This window comes from Oncorhynchus tshawytscha, linkage group LG16, assembly GCF_018296145.1.
Source record: "Oncorhynchus tshawytscha isolate Ot180627B linkage group LG16, Otsh_v2.0, whole genome shotgun sequence".
Taxonomy (NCBI): domain Eukaryota; kingdom Metazoa; phylum Chordata; class Actinopteri; order Salmoniformes; family Salmonidae; genus Oncorhynchus; species Oncorhynchus tshawytscha.
In genome coordinates, this window is record NC_056444.1 from 53,340,404 (window position 1) to 53,360,938 (window position 20,535).

Sequence of the window (20,535 nt, forward strand, 5' to 3'; positions counted from 1 at the left end):
TACAGTAATACACATGTAGCAATGTAATAGTTATTTCTAAAAAGCAGATATGGATGAACGTTGACTAAATGTCAGCGGTCCCAAAACATGAAGCAGAAACAGCCACCTCATTAGAAGGGACACAGTTTCTTTAATAGCAATTGGAGTGAAAAAAATACACTTAAAGTTATTAAAATCAAGTTTTGTTTCTAATTGCAGCACAAGAAAAAACAAGAACATGCAATCTCTTTCTTGAGAAAGTGTTATAAATCTAGAATCCAATTTTACCAGGTTTTGTTTTCATTCATTTTTTTTTAATGGCATATGATAAATTGAACACTTGGAAATAGTAGCCTATAATGTTCGAAGAAAAAAATAACATGTTCAAAATAATCTCTAAACAAATGTTATCTTTGCCATATATATAAATCCACAAGACAACTCTTGGAAACATGATGTACTTTGACAGGGGGAAAAAAGTCTGATCCTTCTTTACAGGGCTGATCAAAGGTTTTCCAAAATGTCTCTCTGGTTACCAAAAATACTACTGCACACTTTTCATAAGATACCCGACCGGCATACTGATAAAAATGCCCAAAAATGTGAGGGGTGGGGGCCAAAAAGAAAAAAAGTGTTCACAACCCCCTTCATCCATTTGTTACATTAAAAGCTCTCAATCTCAATTTTCTTATGTTTCCTCTGCAAAAGAAGAGAGAGAGAAAATATTTTTGTTTGGAATGATTAGTAGATTACCACATATTTGTCTAAAGTAAAATACAGAATATGAGTTTATCAAGACTGCTATATTTGCATGGAATGGACCCCAGTTTCTAAACAGTTGGCCTCAGTGTAGAAGGTATTTCATTATTATTCTATAATGATACTATAAAGTACATTTTAAAGTAACTGTCCAGAGAAAATCTAACTTTTCTGTTAACTCATACACAACTAATGTTGACGTCTCATTCTATACTCGTACACTTCAAAAACCACACCTCAAACTTGTGTCATACACACCTATAAAAAAAAAAATACTAGCCATTTCCTCATGGAGGATGTTGTCATCCTCCTGAGGAGGAGCTGGCCAATCAGCGGTCTACTTGAATTCACATTTTTTTATGACCAGTATACGCCCACACCATTCTGTTGGGATATGCCCACACCATTTCAACACAGAAAATGTACTGTTTTACATATTTAATACCCATTTTTTGGAAGGAAAACTATTTCACCCCTATTGTAATTAATTATAGGTCATATTTCATAGAAATCTGGAAACACTGGACAGTTACTTTAAGAAATCTAAACTCGAAAAATGAACTATTTAAAATTATATTCACAGGGGGGCGCATCGCAAAAATCTGAGGTTTAACTTGATTGGCTCGTCCATAGCTAGATGCCACCTCCATAAAGTAATCTCTATCATTTAGTTTCCAGGAGTGCTGAATGACACAGTATTATATTTATCTTCAACTGTACAAGCAAAGCGTCTTTTAGACATGATGGGAAAGCAGATGGACTAAACACAAAAAGGGATTATATGGCTACATAGGGCAAAACAAGAACACATTTTAATAAAAATCAGCCACACTTAACTTGAACGAGGCATTCTTAAACCTCACTGTACATAATGTCTTTAAAAAAACATGACATGAAACATTTCATAATCCTCCATGATGGTTTATTCTCTGGAGAGTACACTAACTCAGTCTTGGCCATGCAGTGATTTGCACTCTTAGCTGACTTGTTATCTAGCCAACCTCCTATACATAAATCACTGCTTTTGCCATAAAGAGATGGTTGGATTATGGTTCTGAATAGTTACAGTATGATAGGTATTGTATGTAGTTAGTGAATCCTTGTTCAAGTGAAGCATAACCAGTCATTGAAAAGTAACTGCATTCTGCATTAAAATACAGTGGATAAATTTAGGTTGGGGGGTTTCAAGCCGGCACAAAAATACACTTGATCTCAGAGACACATCATTCATCAATTTAAATATTTCATATTTACTTCAATTTCAAAATGTTACATCTTATCGTTATTTCAATCTAAACCTAAGGACTTCCCATAATTACACGTTATAAACGAGTAGGTACCAAGTCTTCAATCAAAAGTAGTTACTTTGCTTGGAGACAGAGCAGTGCACAGCAGTTGAAAAGGGATAGTCGTTAAGAATCCACAACTGAAATTTCTACTGAAATTCATCCAGTGCCGCCCCCTCTAGCAGAGTTTATACTTACCCCATGGGGTTACAAGGCAAAGGGCGACACTGCGTTTCATCCACTGACTTAAGACAATGTTATCCCGCGGCTGCAAGATGGCTCACCGACTCATATCCCCATAATAACCAAAGGCAGAGTTTTCTTGTGACTACAGCAATCCTCAGCAATAATAACATCCATCACTGTCACCATTTTGGATCAAAACTCTTTTCCCACTTCTCTTTTTTTTTTTCAATCCCCTCACAGACAATCATTGACCCCTGTTCCCCACCATATACTCTTTTTCCACAACTTTTAATTTTCAAAATGGGGGAAGGGGGGTGGGGGGGTTATTTTAACTAGCAAAAGGTTTCCCTGTGTCTTCCTTGCCTCTGTAAGTCCTCTTCCCGTGCGTGAAGGGTAGGTATCTATACTTGACCATATGCTGGAAGTAGGAGAAAAGACGGAGTTAGCCACATTGTAATTCAAAGAAAGTGAAAGTCACAGCACAGTTCACATTTTGCTGCTTTAAAAATGAAAATGTATTACATTTAAAAAAAAATCCTACACATGTACACAACCTATACATTCTGAAAGTGAAAGAAAAATGTAAGAAAATATTCCAAATTAATAAAAAATAAAAAAGATGTCTTGATTGTGTAGGTCTTCACACCCCAGAGTGAAGACTTGGTGGAATACATATTTTGCAGCCATTACAGCTGTGAATCATGTTGAATAAGATTTTACCAACTTTGCACAATTCGTAGGGCAACTGACTGTACAAAACATTAGGAACACCTGCTCTTTCCATGACAGACTGACCAGGTGAAAGCTATGAACCCTTATTGATGTCACTTGTTATATCCAAATCAGTATAGATGAAGAGAATGAGACAGGTTAAAGAAGGATGTTTCAAGCCTTGAGACAAATGAGACATGGATTGTATATGGTGCTGACGGACAGGGCTGCCGTGCTTCTAGCTCTTAGGAAACTGCAGTATTTTAATTTATTTTACCCTCTTTTTTCTCCCCAATTTCGTGGTATCCAATTGTTAGTAGCTACTATCTTGTCTCATTGCTACAACTCCCGTACGGGCTCGGGAGAGACGAAGGTTGAAAGTCATGCGTCCTCCGACACACAACCCAACCAAACCGCACTGCTTCTTAACACAGCGTGCATCCAACCCGGAAGCCAGCCGCACCAATGTGTCGGAGGAAACACCGTGCACCTGGCAACCTTGGTTAGCGTGCACTGCGTGCCCGCCACAGGAGTCGCTGGTGCGCGATGAGACAAGGATATCCCTACCGGCCAAACCCTCCCTAACCCGGACGACGCTAGGCCAAATTGTGCGTCGCCTCACAGACCTCCCGGTCGCGGCCGGTTACGACAGAGCCTAGGCGCGAACCCAGAGTCTCTGGTGGCACAGCTGGCACTGCAGTACAGCGCCCTTAACCACTGCGCCACCCGGGAGGCCCTACTGTAGTATTTTTAAAATCTGTTATTTCTTACATTATTAGCCCATGATATTTATGTTATTACATACTGTAATATGTATAAAAAAAAAACAGCCACGTCACGGACACTGACGTCTTGCTTCCGGACAAGCTAAAACACCTTCTTCGCCCGCTTTGAGGATAATACAGTGCCAACGCAGCCCGCTACCAAGGACGGTGGGCTCTCCTTCTCTGTGGCTGACATGAGAAACACATTTAAGCGTGTTAACCCGCGTAAGGCTGCCGGCCAAGACGGCATCCCTAGCCGCGTCCTCAGTGCTTTGAGACTAGTCAAGGATAATATCACCTCTACCTTACCTGACACCCTAGACACCCTAGACCCACTTCAATTTGCTTACCGACCCATTAGATTCACAGACGATGCAATCGCCATCACAATGCACAATCCCATCTGGAGAAGAGGAATACCTAGGCTTTGTGTGGGAGTATCAATGTAGTTTGTGTGAGTGAGTGTGTATATACAGTCTAGTAAGTGTGCGTAGGGTCAGTGCAAGACAGAGTAAGTACAGATAGTTTGGGTCCCATTAATTGTCGATTTAGCAGTCTTATGGCTGTGGGGGTAGAAGCTGTCTGGGGGCCTATTCGCCCGAGAGCCCTCTCCAAAGTGTGCAAGTTCCTAAGTAATTTCAATGCACTTTTATGTTTCAAAGAAGAGTCTTCAACTATAAGGTGCTTTTTGAGCTCTCCAAGCTGTGTCATTGAAGAACTAAAGCAAGTACACTTGTAGATGTTTTGATTGGAACACAACCCTGGATCCCCAATATCACACAATTACTGTTCACGCAATCCAAAAACGATCCATTATACAGTAAATAGCAATCTGGGTCAGATGAGCATAATTTGAAAGCTTGCTCTATTGCCAACATGACTAGCTAAGTTACAAAATACGATACTACAGTGTTAGCCGCTCACAATTCAATTCAGAGAAACAGATTGTCATTTTGGTGCGTGTAGAAAGGAGTCATGAGTGCATTCAGGTGCGTGTGCACGACAAGTTGGACACAATAGACAAATATGGGCTCATTCTGTCCAAAACAACCCAAGGTATGACGCCACGTCATCTTGTAACTGTACATCCAACATAGTGATCATAAACGTTGGCACTGTATATGACATGAGTTTTATGCTATGGAAATGTGAAGTGCACATTTGGACTCACAGGTGTTTGGCTTGCTTGTATGACATAAAAGCGGTATTTATTATCATCCTCAACATCTCATCTTTTAAAATACATAGCCCTCTTCCTTTACAGAATTTCCGTAAAAACATTAGCAAAAGTTGCCCAATTAGCGGAAGGGATGGGGGCAACGTCTTGTCGCACGAGGTGCTCAAATTCAGAACATCTGTCAGTCAAAACCCATACAGAGCTGTGTAGCGGAGACCCTGAGCTCTGACATCATGTAAAGCTTTTTACTGTACAGCCACTGCGTACCAATTTAGCTGTTTATCAGTACCTAAATCTGCCACTTTCAACCCATATACGGGTATGAATGCAAAAGGGATACACAAGAAGTTGTTAAATGTTGCCCTAAGAGTTGTACAAAGTTGGTTGGGGTGTGTGAAGACTAAAGCAAAAAAGACATCTTCGTTTAATTTTTGTAAATAAATCAATTGGGAAAATGTTCTATAATTTTCTTCACTTTAAAAAAGAAAAGTGGAGTTGGTTGTGTAGATCGGTAGGAAAAATAATAAACGTATTCCCTTTTTAGATTGAATTTCAAGGCTGCAAAATGTGATGACTGTGCAAGGGGTGTAGACTTTCACTAGCGACTGTACATCTAGCTATGACGCATCTGATACGACTATCATGCAGTCAGCAGCAGTGTCACTGGGTTTCCCATACCTTGATCTGCCTCTTCATGGTGATGCAGAAAAGCATGATGAAGTACATTACGAGAATGGGCCAGAACACAGGCACATTGAAGGCTTCGAAGAATGTGCAAATCATGGCAATGACGATGCCTTTTGTTGCCGAATGCCTGCAGACAAAAAAAAGGAACCGACATAAAACATACAATAAGGATGTGTAGTAGTTGGAAAATAATAGTAGTTGGAATTTCACACTCATGGCCAAAAACAGGACCCATATTCAAAGCGTCACAGATGATCTAGGATCAGGTCCCGTCGATGCATATAATTATGATCTAAAATGCAAAACTGGATCAGCTCTCGTAGTCTGAGACTCTTTGTGAATACGAGCCCAGAAGGATACCACAAAGCTAACCACCAGAGTTTTCTGTTTCCGATCATCATAGGTATGGGCAAGAACATATCAGTCAGTGACACCAAGTCAAGGGGTCTGAAGACAGTATTCAGACCCCTTCACTATTTCCACATTTTGTTACGTTACAGCCTTATTCTAAAATGTATTAAATTGTTTTCCCCCCCCTCCTCATCAATCTACACACAATATCCCATACTGACAAAGCAAAAACTCTATTTTTTTCCTTTCGCAAAGTAAAATAAACTGGAATATCACATTTACATAAGTATTCAGACCATACTCAGTACTTTGTTGAAGCCCCTTTGGCAGCGATTACAGCATTGAGTCTTCTTGGGCATGACGCTACAAGCTTGGTACACACCTCTATTTGAGCAGTTTCTCCCATTTTTCTATGCAGATCTTGTCCCATTTTTCTATTCTAGACTTGTCCTGAACCCACTGCTGCGTTGTCTTGGCTGTGTGCTTAGAGGACGTTGTCCTGTTGGAAGGCGAACCTTCGCCCCAGTCCGAGGTCCTGAGCACTATGGAGAAGGTTTTCATCAAGGATCTCTCTGTACTTTGCTCCGTTCACCTTTGCCTCGATAGTGACTAGTCTCCCACTGACTGCCGCTGAAAAACATCCCCACAGCATGATCCTGCCACCACCATGTTTCACCGTAGGGATGGTGCCAGGTTTCCTCCAGACGTGACGCTTGACATTTCATTCCAAATAGTTAAATCTTGGTTTCATCAGACCAGAGAATCTTGTTTCTCATGGTTTGAGAGTCTTAAAGTTCCTTTTGGCAAACTCCAAGTGGGCTTTCATGTGCCTTTTACTGAGGAGTGACTTCCGTCTGGCCTCTCTACCATAAAGGCCTGATTGCTGGAGTGCTGCAGAAATGATTGTGATCTGCCGCACTCCAACAAGAACAACCATTTCTACTGCACTACAACAACCAGTCTTTTATGGTAGCGCGGCCAGACGAAGCCACTCCTCCATAAAAGGCAAAACAGCCCGCTTGGAGTTTCTCCCATCTCCACAGAGAGAGCTCTGTCAGTGACCATCGGGTTCTTGGTCACCTCCCTGACCAAGGCCCTTCTCCCCGACTGCTCAGTTTGGCCGGACGGCCAGATCTAGGCCGCCCGGTCTAGATCTGATCTTCATCCAAGTCACAACAACAAACACAGTCTGCTTAAACTAATAAATAATTATACATTTTCACGTCTTTATTGAACACACCATTTAGACATTCACAGTGCAGGGTGAAAAAAGTATGTGAACCCTTGGATTTAATAACTGTCTGGTGTGAACTGCTATCTTCAGATCATGCCACAGCATCTCAATCGGGTTGAGGTCAGGACAGGGCGACTCCAGAAGGCGTATTTTCTTCTGTGGAAGCCATACTATTGTTGATTTACTTCTGTTTTGGATTTACTTCTGTGTTTTGGGTCGATGTCCTGTTGCACCATCTAACTTCAAATTGAGCTTCAATTGGCAGACAGCCTTACATTATCCAGCAAAATGTACATTTGCAGGATGGCCACTCCTAGAGAGATTAGCAGCCGTGCTTAACTTTCTTCATTTATAGACAATTTGTCTTACCGTGAACATCAAGGCTTTTAGAGATACTTTTGTAACCCTTTCCAGCTTTATGTAAGTCAACAATTCTTAATCTTAGGTCTTATGAGATCTCTTTTGTTTGAGGCATGGTTCACATTAGGCAATGCTTCCTGTGAATAGGAAACTCAAATTTTGTGATTTTTTTTTATAAGGCAGGACAGCTCTAACCAACATCTCCAATCTTTTCTCATTGATTGGACTCCAGGTTAGCAGACCCCAATTAGCTTTTGGGGTTCAAACTTTTTCCAACCTACACTGTCAATGTTTAAATGATGTATTCAATATAGACAAGAAAAATACAATAATGTGTGTGTTATTAGTTTAAGCACACTGTGTGTCTATTGTTGTGACTTAGATGATCAGATCAAATTTGGACCAATTTATGCAGAAATCCAGGTAATTCCAAAGTGTTCACATACTTTTTCTTGCCACTGTATGTAAATAAGGTGTTTTATTTGCAAAATTTGCAAAAATGTCTAAAAACCTGTTTTCGCTTTGTCATGACGGGGTGTGTAGATTGCTGAGTATTTATTTTTATTTAATCCATTTTAGAATGAGGCTGTAACGTAACAAAAAGGGGTCTAAATACTTTGAAGGCACTGTATGCTATATCCACATATAGCCTTGATAGTAAGGAGAGTATGTACAACAAAGCTTTCCAGTAAACGTCTATAGAGCCATCCTAGTGCAGCATCCTTCAGGAAGCATACTTTCACAAGCCAAGAACCTCTTCACATTGGAGGGTGAGCGAGCTACTTGGTGAACAGAATACAAGGAGTGATACTTTGCAATGGCAGTGTGCAGGAGCTTATTTTCTGTGAACCAGGCTATAGCTGGACATAGGACACAACACACATACATGGTCGGACAGTATTGTACATGGCACAGTGTACTACGTGAATATGCGTGTTCTCACTTTATTGTAATGTATTATAGTGCATTGATTTGGTGCATTATGATGTGTTGCTGACCCCACAAAATGAACTTCCATGCAAATGTTCCCCCCCAAAAAACATATCGTAACCATTGGTGAATGATTGATGAAAGAATATTCAAACAGGAGACTGTGGTAGGATGTCAGGACAAGGGAGCACAAATGATGCATGCACAAGACTGTGGCTCAACCCAGTTCAGTGAAAGGCCAGGCTGGGTAGATGACGGTGATTGAGGGCTCTCACCAGAATTTGAATTCGGGCAACCTCCTGATGAATGGGCGGAACTCCTCGTTCTGCTTGGTGGGGAGCGCCGGGCCCTCATCTATAGGTGAGTGGAGGAGGAGCAAGGTTACAACAAGGATCAGTGGTCACGTTCCGAGCCAATCAAATGGACTCAAAACAAGAAGTGACTACAGATTTAGAAAACTGATCCCAACGGCATCCCAATAAGAATACTGGGGTAAAAACTTTGCATTCTGTTTTAAATACCAAAATGTCACTAAACAGGTGTTAAAATAGTATTTACATAGCAACCAAATAGCTTTCAAAGAGAACCCTTTCTTTGTTACTCTCACCACACTGGAAGCAAAAGAGCTCTCCAATAACTTGTTTCTCTAGTGTACAGAGTGCTTCTAAAAACTGGTATGAGATGATGCCCCCACCCCAATTCAGTCCAAATCCTTTCAGTAAAGAAATTTGCACCTTGCAGCAGCAATGTCAGTAATTAACACACATCAAAGACCCCACTTAACCAGTGCATCCCCCATTTTAAATTAGTAGGCGTGAAAAAGGGTTAAATGCAGAAGACACATTTAAGTTTAATGCATTCAGTTGTGACATGGTGTCCCCCTTTCACTTTCCCAAGGGCAAGGTAAACCAACCAATCGTTATCCACAATACTACATGTAAGTACACTGAACTGTACTAAATATGCACCTCTTTCTGAATTTTGGGATCTAATTTTGTAGTTTGCCATTGGGCTATAGGCTGTTTTTCGAAATAATGGGTAATTTGGTAATTATGTTTTATATAGTCTTTGTCTAGTCATTAACAAGGATGAATTATCCAGACTACAAATAAAAATGTAATTGCATTGAACTAAACCGTATAGTATTGAGTCTTCCCAAACTATAAAGGTATCTTTTTTAAATTGTATACGACAGTGTATTAAGACGAGATATCGAGTTGGCATGAAAGCCAAAGATGCACCCCTAGTAAAAGCTTTTTTAAAAACACTCTCTCTAGCTGCACCATGGAGTCTGAGCACCAAGATATTTTTGATTGTGTCTTAGTGAAGAGCACTAGAAGACACTCCTAGACATGGTTTTATGGAGGAAAAGTAAACATCTTGAACATGACCGCAACCAAAGGAATGTGGCGTGGTTCAGTGAACTCTAACTTGCCTTCGTCAAGCATTGATGGATCCACTTTTGGTGATAGAAAAGCGATGAACAGGTTAAGATGGTAGATTCCCAGAGCATATGTTACAATATACCAACCCTGGAGGGAGCAGAGAAAACCTCTTATTAGTGTTGATTTGAATGTCATGCATTCCCACCTGCAAACTGTAAATTAAATAAGCGTAAAAATGTATATTCCGTAATTCAATTTGCAAATGCATCACTGACTGAGATGAAAATATCTGGAGCAATACTAGTCTAAAAGAAAACAGTACACCTTCACACAGTTAGATGCCCCCAAAATGTCTTCATATAACGTTATCATAGTCAAACAGAATTCAAATCTGACAAGCCATTTATAGGCTCTTCCAAACTTGCTCTCTTGCTTGAGGCATGCCAACATCTTGGCAGATTTTACTTTGACTGTTTACGCCTGTAAGGAGAATGTTGTCCCACTGTGTCTGATGAAGTGTCACATTGCCGAGGCCACCTTTAAAGACGTCAGGTGCGTATTCAGTAGGGCACAATGTTGTGGAACGTTCCGATATAAATATATTGTTCAGAACAGACGTGCCTTTTTGACATGTGGAGGAAGGAATTATGTCAGCTTTGCTCATGGCATTTCTATGTGGAGTGTTCGGTATGTTGCACTCTCCCGAATGCGGCTCAGGATAAGCCCTGAGTGTGGTGTGTGGCTCTACCTGTAATATGTACACTCTGATCATGTAGATGGCCGTTAGAGAAAGAGTGACTCCCCATCGCCCTATGGAGAATGGCGTTGACTTGTCTAGCCATGACTGATAGATCTGGAAAAGACACCAACCAGAGACACAGTGCACAACCATTACCAGGAGAACAACTGTAACCATTAGATAAAGCACTGTTTTAACATCGTCTTATCTGAAGTGGAAATTCTAGTCTTTCTATGTGGCACCACCGGGACAGTGGGTCCAATGTTTATCTTCATCAATACAGTGGTGCAGAGTTCTATTTGGTTTAGCCTATTTCGCTTTCCTCTTGACGAGACCAACTAAAGGCCCCGGCAGCAGTACCTGTCCAACCCGTGTGAAGAAGCTGCCGATTGTGGATGGTTTCCCATGGATCGATTCACCAACACTGTCCCCTTCTGACATTATGTCTGTGGAAGGAGAGAAAATGGTTGTGAACAGGTATTCCTTGAACAGACTTCACCACCCAGGGCTCTACAGTGCGACCATTTTACTTGAATATGCACCTAAATATTTTGCTATGCGAGCTAGATTTTTTATTTTATTTAGGAGCACCAGAGCTCCTAGAAAAGAAATTAGCCCAGATGATAATTGTTGCAATGATTACTTCCTTGTACCGCAGCCCGAGTGCCATGGAGAATACACAAGAGCAGATACACCACCATGCTTGCGCCATTACTACAAAAAAAGGCTTCTTAATGAAAAATATTTGAAGTGTGCTCTTCAATTTACACGTACTCGTAAAAAAAATTCAAAAGTCAGCGTAGAGCCCTGCTAACTCAGACTTTGTGTTTGAAAGATCTTGCCTGGCGGTGCTTGATAAAGCTAGTTTAGTTGTTCCATTTGCTGCAAGTAAATAATGTGTGGGAAGATGAGACTGGGGATATTATGCCTATAACTCAAAGAAATGTGTCAAATAGTAATGAACACCAATATCATCCTTACATGTAGGCTTCAGTAGTCGTTTAATATATAGCTAGCTAGTTTATTTATTCAGTTGCAGTCCTCTTCTACATTACCGGTAATAACATGGCAACAATACACAGAGCGACAACAAAGCTACATCAACATTAGCCCAACCGGCCACCAGATTGCATTTTTATTCCTTTTACGTAGTTCGTCATCTGCGTCCGACTTGAATGCGCCCAGCCGGCTATACACTCGTGTCCCCCAGTGACTGTCTCGTACATAAAAAATGTCCTTCATTCAGGCAGCAAGGGCATCGGTTTCCTCCTTAAAAGGAACGTTCCGGCCATTTTTGGCCTAAAAATCATTGTCCGATACAAACATGCAGGAATGTGAAAACTACTTCCAAATGTGTTCTGTAGATCAAAAGCTAGGTATCGTTAGTTCATCATACGCTGATGAAGACAGCTTGGCTGTCGAAACGTTGGTATTACATTTTTGCATCTGAGCTCCTAGAGTGTGTGGCTCTCCTTTATTTTCAAGTTTCTACTCCGCTAGCCAGCACCTCGTCTTAATAGGTGTGCGTTTCTTTTTCTTCTCTCTTTCTTCTTTTCTTCGTTTTATTTTCAGGTATCGTTAAGTTACCAGATTTGATCCTTACTGATGCATTTGGGGGTAATCGTGTTATTTCAAAACTACAACAAGGTTTAGGGAGTGAGGTTGATTTCCTGATCTCGGCTTGTCCCACTCCCGAATGCTGGGAATCGGAAAACGCGGGGCTTTCTTAGTTTAACAGCCTTGAGACAGTACTCCCGAAAATAAACTGGAGAAGAATGCCTGAACCAGCGGGGCCAAGAGGACAGATAACAGAGCAAGTGTTTTGCTCCAGCTATTGTTTTTATATCTGCATAATTTCATAACATTAGTGCTGATGTGTGCATTGCGGTTGTGTAGCATTAGTTCGGCTATCGTTACTAGATCGAGTTCTGCCTGGTTTGTTTATACATCCAGAGCTAGCACATTGACATAGCCTCGTTTCTAAAGTACAACCATTGCAACACTGACTTGAATTGTTTTATATTTGGCTGCTGAATGTGCTCCCACCATAATATCTATAACAGCTATATGAATGAGTCTCCTGTAGCTTGCTATGGTAATCTCCCGACATCTTGTTTATATTGGCATCGTCATAGTAGTCTAAGCAATATGGCCCCCCCAATATACCATGGCTAAAGGCTGTTCTTATGCACGACGCAACACACCTGGATACACCCCTATTGGCCATATATCACAAACCCCCGAGGTGCCTTATTGCTATTATAAACTGGTTACCAACCTAATTGGAGCAGTAAAAATAAACGTTTTGTCATACCCGTGGTATACGGTCTGATACCACGGCTGTCAGCCAATCAGCATTCAGGGCTCGAACCACCCAGTTTATAATTAACGTTAGATCACTTTACCATCGTATTGGCTACATTTACCAGTGCTGTTTACAAATGTTGGAGTACAGTCTACCCTAACAAACAAATCTGATTATTCCTTTTTTTTTCTTTCAGAAAATATCACATGCCTACCATTTTTTTCCTTTCTTCCTGGAATGGGTACAACGGAAAAACAACAGACTGGTTTTGCCTGCCTGTGTGGTTGGGAGAATTCGTGATCTCCTGATGGGAAGTAAAGAGGCTTCGTCGAGGTTGATGATGTGCTGGAGGAATTGTAATAGCGTGCAATAAAATCTGGAAACGGCATGAATTCTTTGTCTTTATTTGATTGGTTGTATCACTATCAGATCAGTACATCTTGAGTAAAACGAGTAGCCTCAATAAGGAATCACTCAGCTACTTATTTGCTTTAGTTGTACTATAAACCCCCTTTGTTTTGTGTATACACTATTGATTTACCAGAAGTTGGTGGAGATATCAGTATCAGGGTTGGGCAATATTTTTGTCTGGCCTCATATGCATTAAGCATTTCTGTCATATAATGCTTTGCTTAACTGTAAGGTTTGTTCAAATTTCTCATGAGACTTTTCCCATTTTCCTATTGTTTGTTCTTGCTCTCTCAAGATTACCTTTGGCCTACCATATTTGTAGGTTATTCAAAAACAACATAAAACTTTGAGATAGCCTAGAACTCCATTAAATAAATTCCTTGTTTGATCATGAAATAGCACAGTGGGAGAAATCATCCACTATTGGAGAAAGATATATATTTTTTAAATAATTAAATTGACCGGACATTTAGCACTGCTTTGGTGAAACTTAGCCATGTCTACATTGTGCTCTTGCATTCTGTAAATATAACATTAATTGGAATGGGCTATAGCAAATCAGAATATAAAAAATTGACTCGGAATGACACCCATGCGCTGTCCTGCTGTGCACTGCCTGACTCCACTCTACTCTTTACTGCTTGAGGCCAGTCACGTTGGAATAGGTTAGGTATCGTCTGTCACATCACGATGTCATCACTAGACGATGACTGTCAATCATCCTTGATAGACGATACTATTGTAATATCGACCAACCCTAAATCATTATTGCTCATAATATAGATGTTCAATAATACAGCTCATATTCACACAGCGGATATGCCTAGTACAGCCATTAAAGCTTGTTTGGATTGATTTGTTTATAGAGAATAATATACACATTTAATTTACAATAACATGGGCAATGATGTTTTAATTTGAGAACCTTGTCTTGTGCTTCTTAATGACATCCTGTTTTGCTGGCTTTGTTGCTTGGGCAATGTTCTTTGGAATGGCAGGGGTATGCCTGTGTTGAATTTAGAGTTGGACAAAATACGTTGTCCTGATAAATCACCACCCATCAATTTGGCCTGCCTAACCCTCTCGTTGTCCTCTGGTGTGAAATGCTTGCTACATACTAGAGGTCGACCGATTATGATTTTTCAACACCGATACCGATTATTGGAGGACCAAAAAAAGCCAATACCAATTAAAATCGGCCAATTTTTATTTATTTATTTGTAATAATGACAATTACAACAATACTGAATGAACACTTATTTTAACTTAATATAATACATCAATAAAATCAATTTAGCCTCAAATAAATAATGAAACATGTTCAATTTGGTTTAAATAATGCAAAAACAAAGTGTTGGAGAAGTAAAAGTGCAATATGTGCCATGTAATAAAGCTAACATTTAAGTTCCTTGCTCAGAACATATGAAAGCTGGTGGTTCCTTTTAACATGAGTCTTCAATAATCCCAGGTAAGAAGTTTTAGGTTGTAGTTATTATAGGACTATTTCTCTCTATACCATTTGTATTTCATATACCTTTGACTATTGGATGTTCGTTCTTATAGGCACTTTAGTATTGCCAGTGTAACAGTATAGCTTCCGTCCCTCTCCTCGCTCCTACCTGGGCTTGAACCAGGAACACATCGATAACAGCCACCCATGCAGAGCAAGGGGAGCAACCACTCCAAGTCTCAGAGCGAGTGACATTTGAAACACTATTAGCGCGCACCCCGCTAACTAGCTAGCCATTTCACATCGGTTACACCAGCCTAATCTCGGGAGTTGATAAGCTTGAAGTCATAAACAGCGCAATGCTTGAAGCATTGCGAAGAGCTGCTGTCAACCGCACTAAAGTGCTGTTTGAATGAATGCTTACGAGCCTGCTGGTGCCTACCACTGCTCAGTCAGACTGCTCTATCAAATCATAGACTTAGTTATAACATAATAACACACAGAAATATGAGCCTTAGGTCATTAATATGGTCGAATCCGGAAACGATCACCTCGAAAACAAGACGTTTATTCTTTCAGTGAAATACGGAACCGCTCCGTATTTTATCTCAGGTGTGGCATCCATAAGTCTAAATATTCCTGTTACATTGCACAACCTTCAATGTTGTCATAATTACGTACAATTCTGGCAAATTAGGCAGCCCAAACTGTTGCATATACACTGACTCTGCGTGCAATGAACGCAAGACAAGTGACACAATTTCACCTGGTTAATATTGCCTGCTAACCTGGCTTTCTTTTAGCTAAATATGCAGGTTTAAAGATATATACTTCTGTGTATTGATTTTAAGAAAGGCATTGATGTTTATGGTTAGGTACACATTGGAGCAACGACAGTCCTTTTTCGCGAATACGCACCGCATCGATTATATGCAGCGCAGGACACGCTAGATAAACTAGTAATATCAACCATGTGTAGTTAACTAGTGATTATGATTGATTGCTTTTTATAAGATTTAATGCTAGCTAGCAACTTACCTTGGTTTACTGCATTAGCGTAACAGGCAGGCTCCTCGAGGAATGCAATGAGAGGCAGGTGGTTAGAGCGTTGGACTAGTTAACTGTAAGGTTGCAAGATTGAATCCCCGAGCTGAGAAGGTAAAAATCTGTCCCTGAATGAGGCAGTTAACCCACCGTTCCTAGGCTGTCATTGAAAACAAGAAGATTTTCTTAACTGAATTGCCTAGTTAATAAAGATTAAATAAAGGTGTAAAAACAAATATATATATATATATATATTTTTTTTTAAATCGGCCAAATCGGTGTCCAAAAATATTTCTGATTGTTATGAAGTCTTGAAATCGGCCCTAATTAATCGACCATTCCGATTAATCGGTCGACCTCTACTACATACACAGACCTTCCGGTAATTGTCCTGCGGTGGTTTTACATCGTATTGTCGTAGAATTATTCTAATCAAAAGGAGAGACTAAGATTTCTTCAAAACAATCAAACTTTATTATTTAATTACTGCAGTAATGGAGCTTGTCAACGACCCACACGTAGGGGATTCGTTGAGAGCCCAACCAGCAGGACTAAGCCACAGCATTCTATAGCAAAGTCCATCCTCCTGGATATTCATGACAATTCACAGATGAGAGAATTTATACAAAAAGGTACATTTTGCACTCATGCAAAATAATTCAAGATTTACATGGTACCAAATATCTGTCTCTAGTTAATTTACTGCTTGCTTATACAGAAATACTAATGCAGCAGACATAAGGTCCTTAAATAAACTGGAGATTGTGCCTGTCTGTCGGTGCCAGGGAGACCCACAGACACTAATCATGGAATGTTGTCTTATCACCAAGCCATCGTAAATCTACTGTCAATGTTAAATCTTAGAGGCTTCTCCCTCTCCCCCCACACAGACACATGAGAGTTCGAAGAACTGTATTCTGTTGCCTCTAAGAAAAACAGACAGTGTGAGCACTAGTATAGGCTTACATTCTAATATAAAAGTAATGTGATTAACATAATGTAGTAATTTTACGATAGTATTTCGAGTTTTGAATAGGCGCCAACCACTGCTTGCATCTTTCCAAATGATGGAAACCGCTTTCAATTTTGGATTCTTGAAATTACCACAGCCGAACACAGAACAACTACCAAGCATTGTTATTTTAAGAATACATTTCTTTACGGATAACAAAAACTAATGTAGCCAACTGGACAGTCAAGCTCGCTCAGAAGTTGACTTGAGACGCTACTGACAAGTATATCACATAACCACGCCAATCTAGCGAAGACGTTCTCCAAAAGTCAAACTTTGAAGTTGCTCCAAAATGTAAGTGTTTGTTGTTCCTGCTGCTATATATCGTTTAATTTCTTCAAATGTCAAATTTTAAGTTAACATGTTTGGGATAGGGTTAAAAGATTACATTTTGGAACCCATTCCAAATGGTTTGGTATAGGATAGGGTTCACCCCCCCCAAAAAAAGTGTCCATGACTGGCTTCGAACACGCAACCTTCTGATCTAGAGTGCAATGAAAAACCAGTGTCCATGACTCCAACCTCATGAAAGTGACAAACTGGCATGTTTTCATTTTCCTCAAAATGTGTGGTGATTGGGGATTTCTATTTCTAGAAGCAGTTTATGCCCATCTAGGGCAAGTGAACTGAGCAGTCGCACAAGTTGAACCTGCTCTGAGGTTTCCACATTGGGAAGGTGATAAAAAAAAATGTATGGCAGTCGGGCAAGTTGAACATGCTCAACATAACCGAGTTACAGATCTGTCACTGATTGAAAGCAAGTCTAAGAAGCCATAGATCTGTCTTATGTACACTATTTTTATGCTTCCCGTTTTTAAGTTTAGTTGTGTCTTTTACTTTCAGTTTTGTACACTAGCTTCAAACAGCTGTAAATAGAATAGTTTTGGTTATGGAAAATATATTTCGCAGCGGTTTAGATGGTACAATGATTCTCTACACTATACATGCTTGTTGACACAAACTGAAATTAGGTGAACTATTAGAATTTTAGTAACCAGGAAATGGCGGAGCGATTTCTCCATTGTGAAGCTTTAACGTCAATCCCTGCCACTCTAGCATGGTGGTGGAAAATTGTGTTTTATTAAAACGGTACACATATGTCCCTGTTTTTTTTTATAGACCGAGTTAAGGAGGAAACTGATGCCTTTGCAGCCTGAATTAAGGATGTTTATGTGCGAGCCGGTCACTGGGCGACAGACATTGTATAACCAGCTGGACGCAGAAGACAAACGTAGTAATAGTGTCCGCGGTCGGTTGGGCTACATCAACATACTGTAGGCTAATTCAGTGTTTCCCAACCCTGGTCCTCGAGTACCCAACAAACTGTTTATTTTAACCCGTGATACCTGATTCAACTAATCATCAAGCCCTCAATGAGTTGAACGTTGGGTTTTTGTCAAGGGCTACAACAAAACGGTGTACTGTTTGAGGTACTCGAGGACCAGGGTTGGGAAACACTAGGCTAATTGACCTAGCTAGCTACCACTATTCCAACACTTCCCACCCAAAATCGATAGAAGAGTTTCATTTTCCAGTTCATGTCAAATGGCATTTGTTGTTGATTGGCTATCAAACGGCTATCCAATTATTGTGAGACTAAGTTAACGTTGGCTGATACGACCATATACTTGATAAATAGCTGACAGATCGGAGACAGACGGTCTCTTCCATTATGGATAACGTTAGCTATTATTTGCTCTCCAACGCTGAATCGTGTAATGGTAGGCTAGCTAATAGCAAGCGAGCTAGCCAACCAGCAAATGCAGTAGATAGGTAGCCAGCCATCTAGCCAACAACCCATCTATAGTGTGGGATTGGAAAGCTATCTACAGTAACGTTAAATGTTTAGCAATGAAGTGTGATTATTCATAACGCAATTTTGAATACCTAGCTAAAATATCAGGTCATTGTTGTGGTTAGTTACTATTAGCTATTATTTTCGTATTCAATGTTATGTTTCTGTTTTGCAAGCAGGGTGAGTGTTGCTAGCAAATTAGCTAGCTTTACAAAAAAAATATCTAGCGAATTAGTGATGTTCTTCCCTAAACAACCCATTTCTGGTTTGTGTAGTTTAAGCAACCATCTTTCATTAGCAGTGTGTGGTAAAACACTTATGTTTTCACTCTACTTCCCATAAGGTGCAGCGGGAATCAAACAGTTACTTGTTAACCCCTGCTATCAGAAAGATGGAAAGTGTAGTCCTTAGGTGTCAATCGTGTCGTTTTAAAGGCTACAAATCAGTTGGAAATTGAACTACAACCACCAGCTGTAATTTCGTGAATTTGACAACTCACTTCCGGTTAGAAACCGAGCTCTTTCTCGCTAGCTAGCATAGGCATATAGCCTCTCGTTACCATATTTAGAGATTCATTCAATTTAAATATTATTTCGGTATTGGTCCCCTAGATTCCACTTAAACTCGAGAACATATGTTCACAGTCCTACTGATAGACAAAATACTGCAAGACAGGTTTTTCTTACCTGATTCTGCCGCTGTGTCACTGCCTAACTACCTCTCGTGCTGGGCCGGCTAATGACGTATGAACACGTCAGTACTTCCGCGAGGACTCGCTCGAAAGTACGGCAGGCAAGATTAGAAGAGCTTCGAAAACGCTGGACCAATGTGATAGATTCTATAGAAATAGAATCTATGGATCAATGGATTATATTTCTATGGTGGTTACACTGGGGTTTTAGGTGCATTTTGCCAGGCCTCCGGCAAATTAAACATTGAAAAGACAATTGAAAAGACAATGGCAAAATATTAACTACAATTATATATGACACAATAATAATTTCACTTTTTTTCCAGTTACACATTTACTTTCAACTCACGTACTATTTTATGTCTGTAGCCTAAGATAATGCTCCAAATTAAATAGCCTACTTATTAAGTCTCTCTAGAAATAAGTGCCTTCAGAAAGTATTCACACCCCTTGACTTTTTCCACATTTTGTTGTGTTACATCTTGAATTTAATATTGATTAATTCGAGATATTGTGTCACCTGCTTACACACATACCCCATAATGTCAAAGTGGAATTATGATTAATGTTAATGTTTAAACATTAATAAAAATTAAAAACGGAAATGTATTGAGTCAAACCTTTTGTTACAGCAAGCCTAAATACATTCAGGAGAAAAACTTTACTTAACAAGACACATAAATTCCATGGACTCTCTGTGTGTGCAATAATAGTGTTTAACATGATTTTTGAATGACAACCTCATCTATGTACTCCACACATACAATTATATGTAAGATCCTTCAGTCGAGCAGTGAATTTCAAAAACAGATTCAACCACAAAGACCAGAGAAGTTTTCCAATGCCTCATAAAGAAGGGCACCTATTGGTAGATGTGTAAAAAAAAACAGACCTTGAGTATCCCTTTGAGCATGGTGAAGTTATTAATTACACTTTGGATGGTGTATCAATACACCCAGTCACTACAAAGATACAGGCATCCTTCCTAACTCAGTTGCCTGAGAGGAAAGCGCCGAATACATCAGGTGTAGACCTTACAGTGAAATGCTTACTTACGAGCCCCTAACCAAAAATGTAGTTTAAAAAAGAAACAAGTAATTAAACAGTAGCAGTAAAATATAACAATAGCGAGACTATACAGGGGGGTACCGGTTAGTTGAGGTAATATGTACATGTAGGTAGTGTTATTAAAGTGACTATTCATGGATGATAACAACAGAGAACAGCAGCGGTGTTGAAGGGGGGGCGCAGTGCAAAGAGTCTGGGTAGCCGTTTGATT

The 20,535-nt window shown here is 40.0% G+C and overlaps 1 protein-coding gene across 3 annotated transcripts; it reads right to left on the minus strand.

The window, feature by feature from the left end:
• Positions 1 to 110: 110 nt before the first annotated feature.
• On the minus strand, positions 111 to 19,358 carry rer1 (retention in endoplasmic reticulum sorting receptor 1). 3 transcript variants are annotated; one of them, XM_042299355.1, is made up of 8 exons: positions 13,068 to 13,254; positions 10,909 to 10,994; positions 10,558 to 10,662; positions 9,860 to 9,956; positions 8,700 to 8,778; positions 5,541 to 5,676; positions 2,574 to 2,628; positions 111 to 678 (listed from the first exon to the last, which is right to left on the minus strand). In XM_042299355.1, the coding sequence occupies exons 1-8, from the start codon at positions 13,240 to 13,242 to the stop codon at positions 668 to 670; spliced, it is 744 nt and encodes a 247-aa protein (XP_042155289.1). In that variant the 5' UTR covers positions 13,243 to 13,254; the 3' UTR covers positions 111 to 667. The 3 variants fall into 3 exon arrangements, with proteins under 3 accessions (XP_042155289.1, XP_042155290.1, XP_042155288.1); XM_042299356.1 differs by lacking the exons at positions 111 to 678; positions 13,068 to 13,254 and adding an exon at positions 19,252 to 19,358 and having other exon boundaries at positions 1,529 to 2,628; XM_042299354.1 differs by lacking the exon at positions 111 to 678 and having other exon boundaries at positions 1,529 to 2,628; positions 13,068 to 13,252.
• Positions 19,359 to 20,535: the final 1,177 nt, after the last annotated feature.

Excerpts from the sequence above, each read along its gene's own strand:
- rer1 (XM_042299354.1), bottom strand. The coding sequence starts at position 13,242 with ATGCCGTTTCCAGATTTTATTGCACGCTATTACAATTCCTCCAGCACA. Across the intron at positions 10,663-10,908 it reads TCTTCACACGGGTTGGACAG|ATCTATCAGTCATGGCTAGA; the intron begins GTACTGCTGCCG and ends TGTCTTTTCCAG. Across the intron at positions 8,779-9,859 it reads TCCATCAATGCTTGACGAAG|ATGAGGGCCCGGCGCTCCCC; the intron begins GCAAGTTAGAGT and ends ACTCACCTATAG.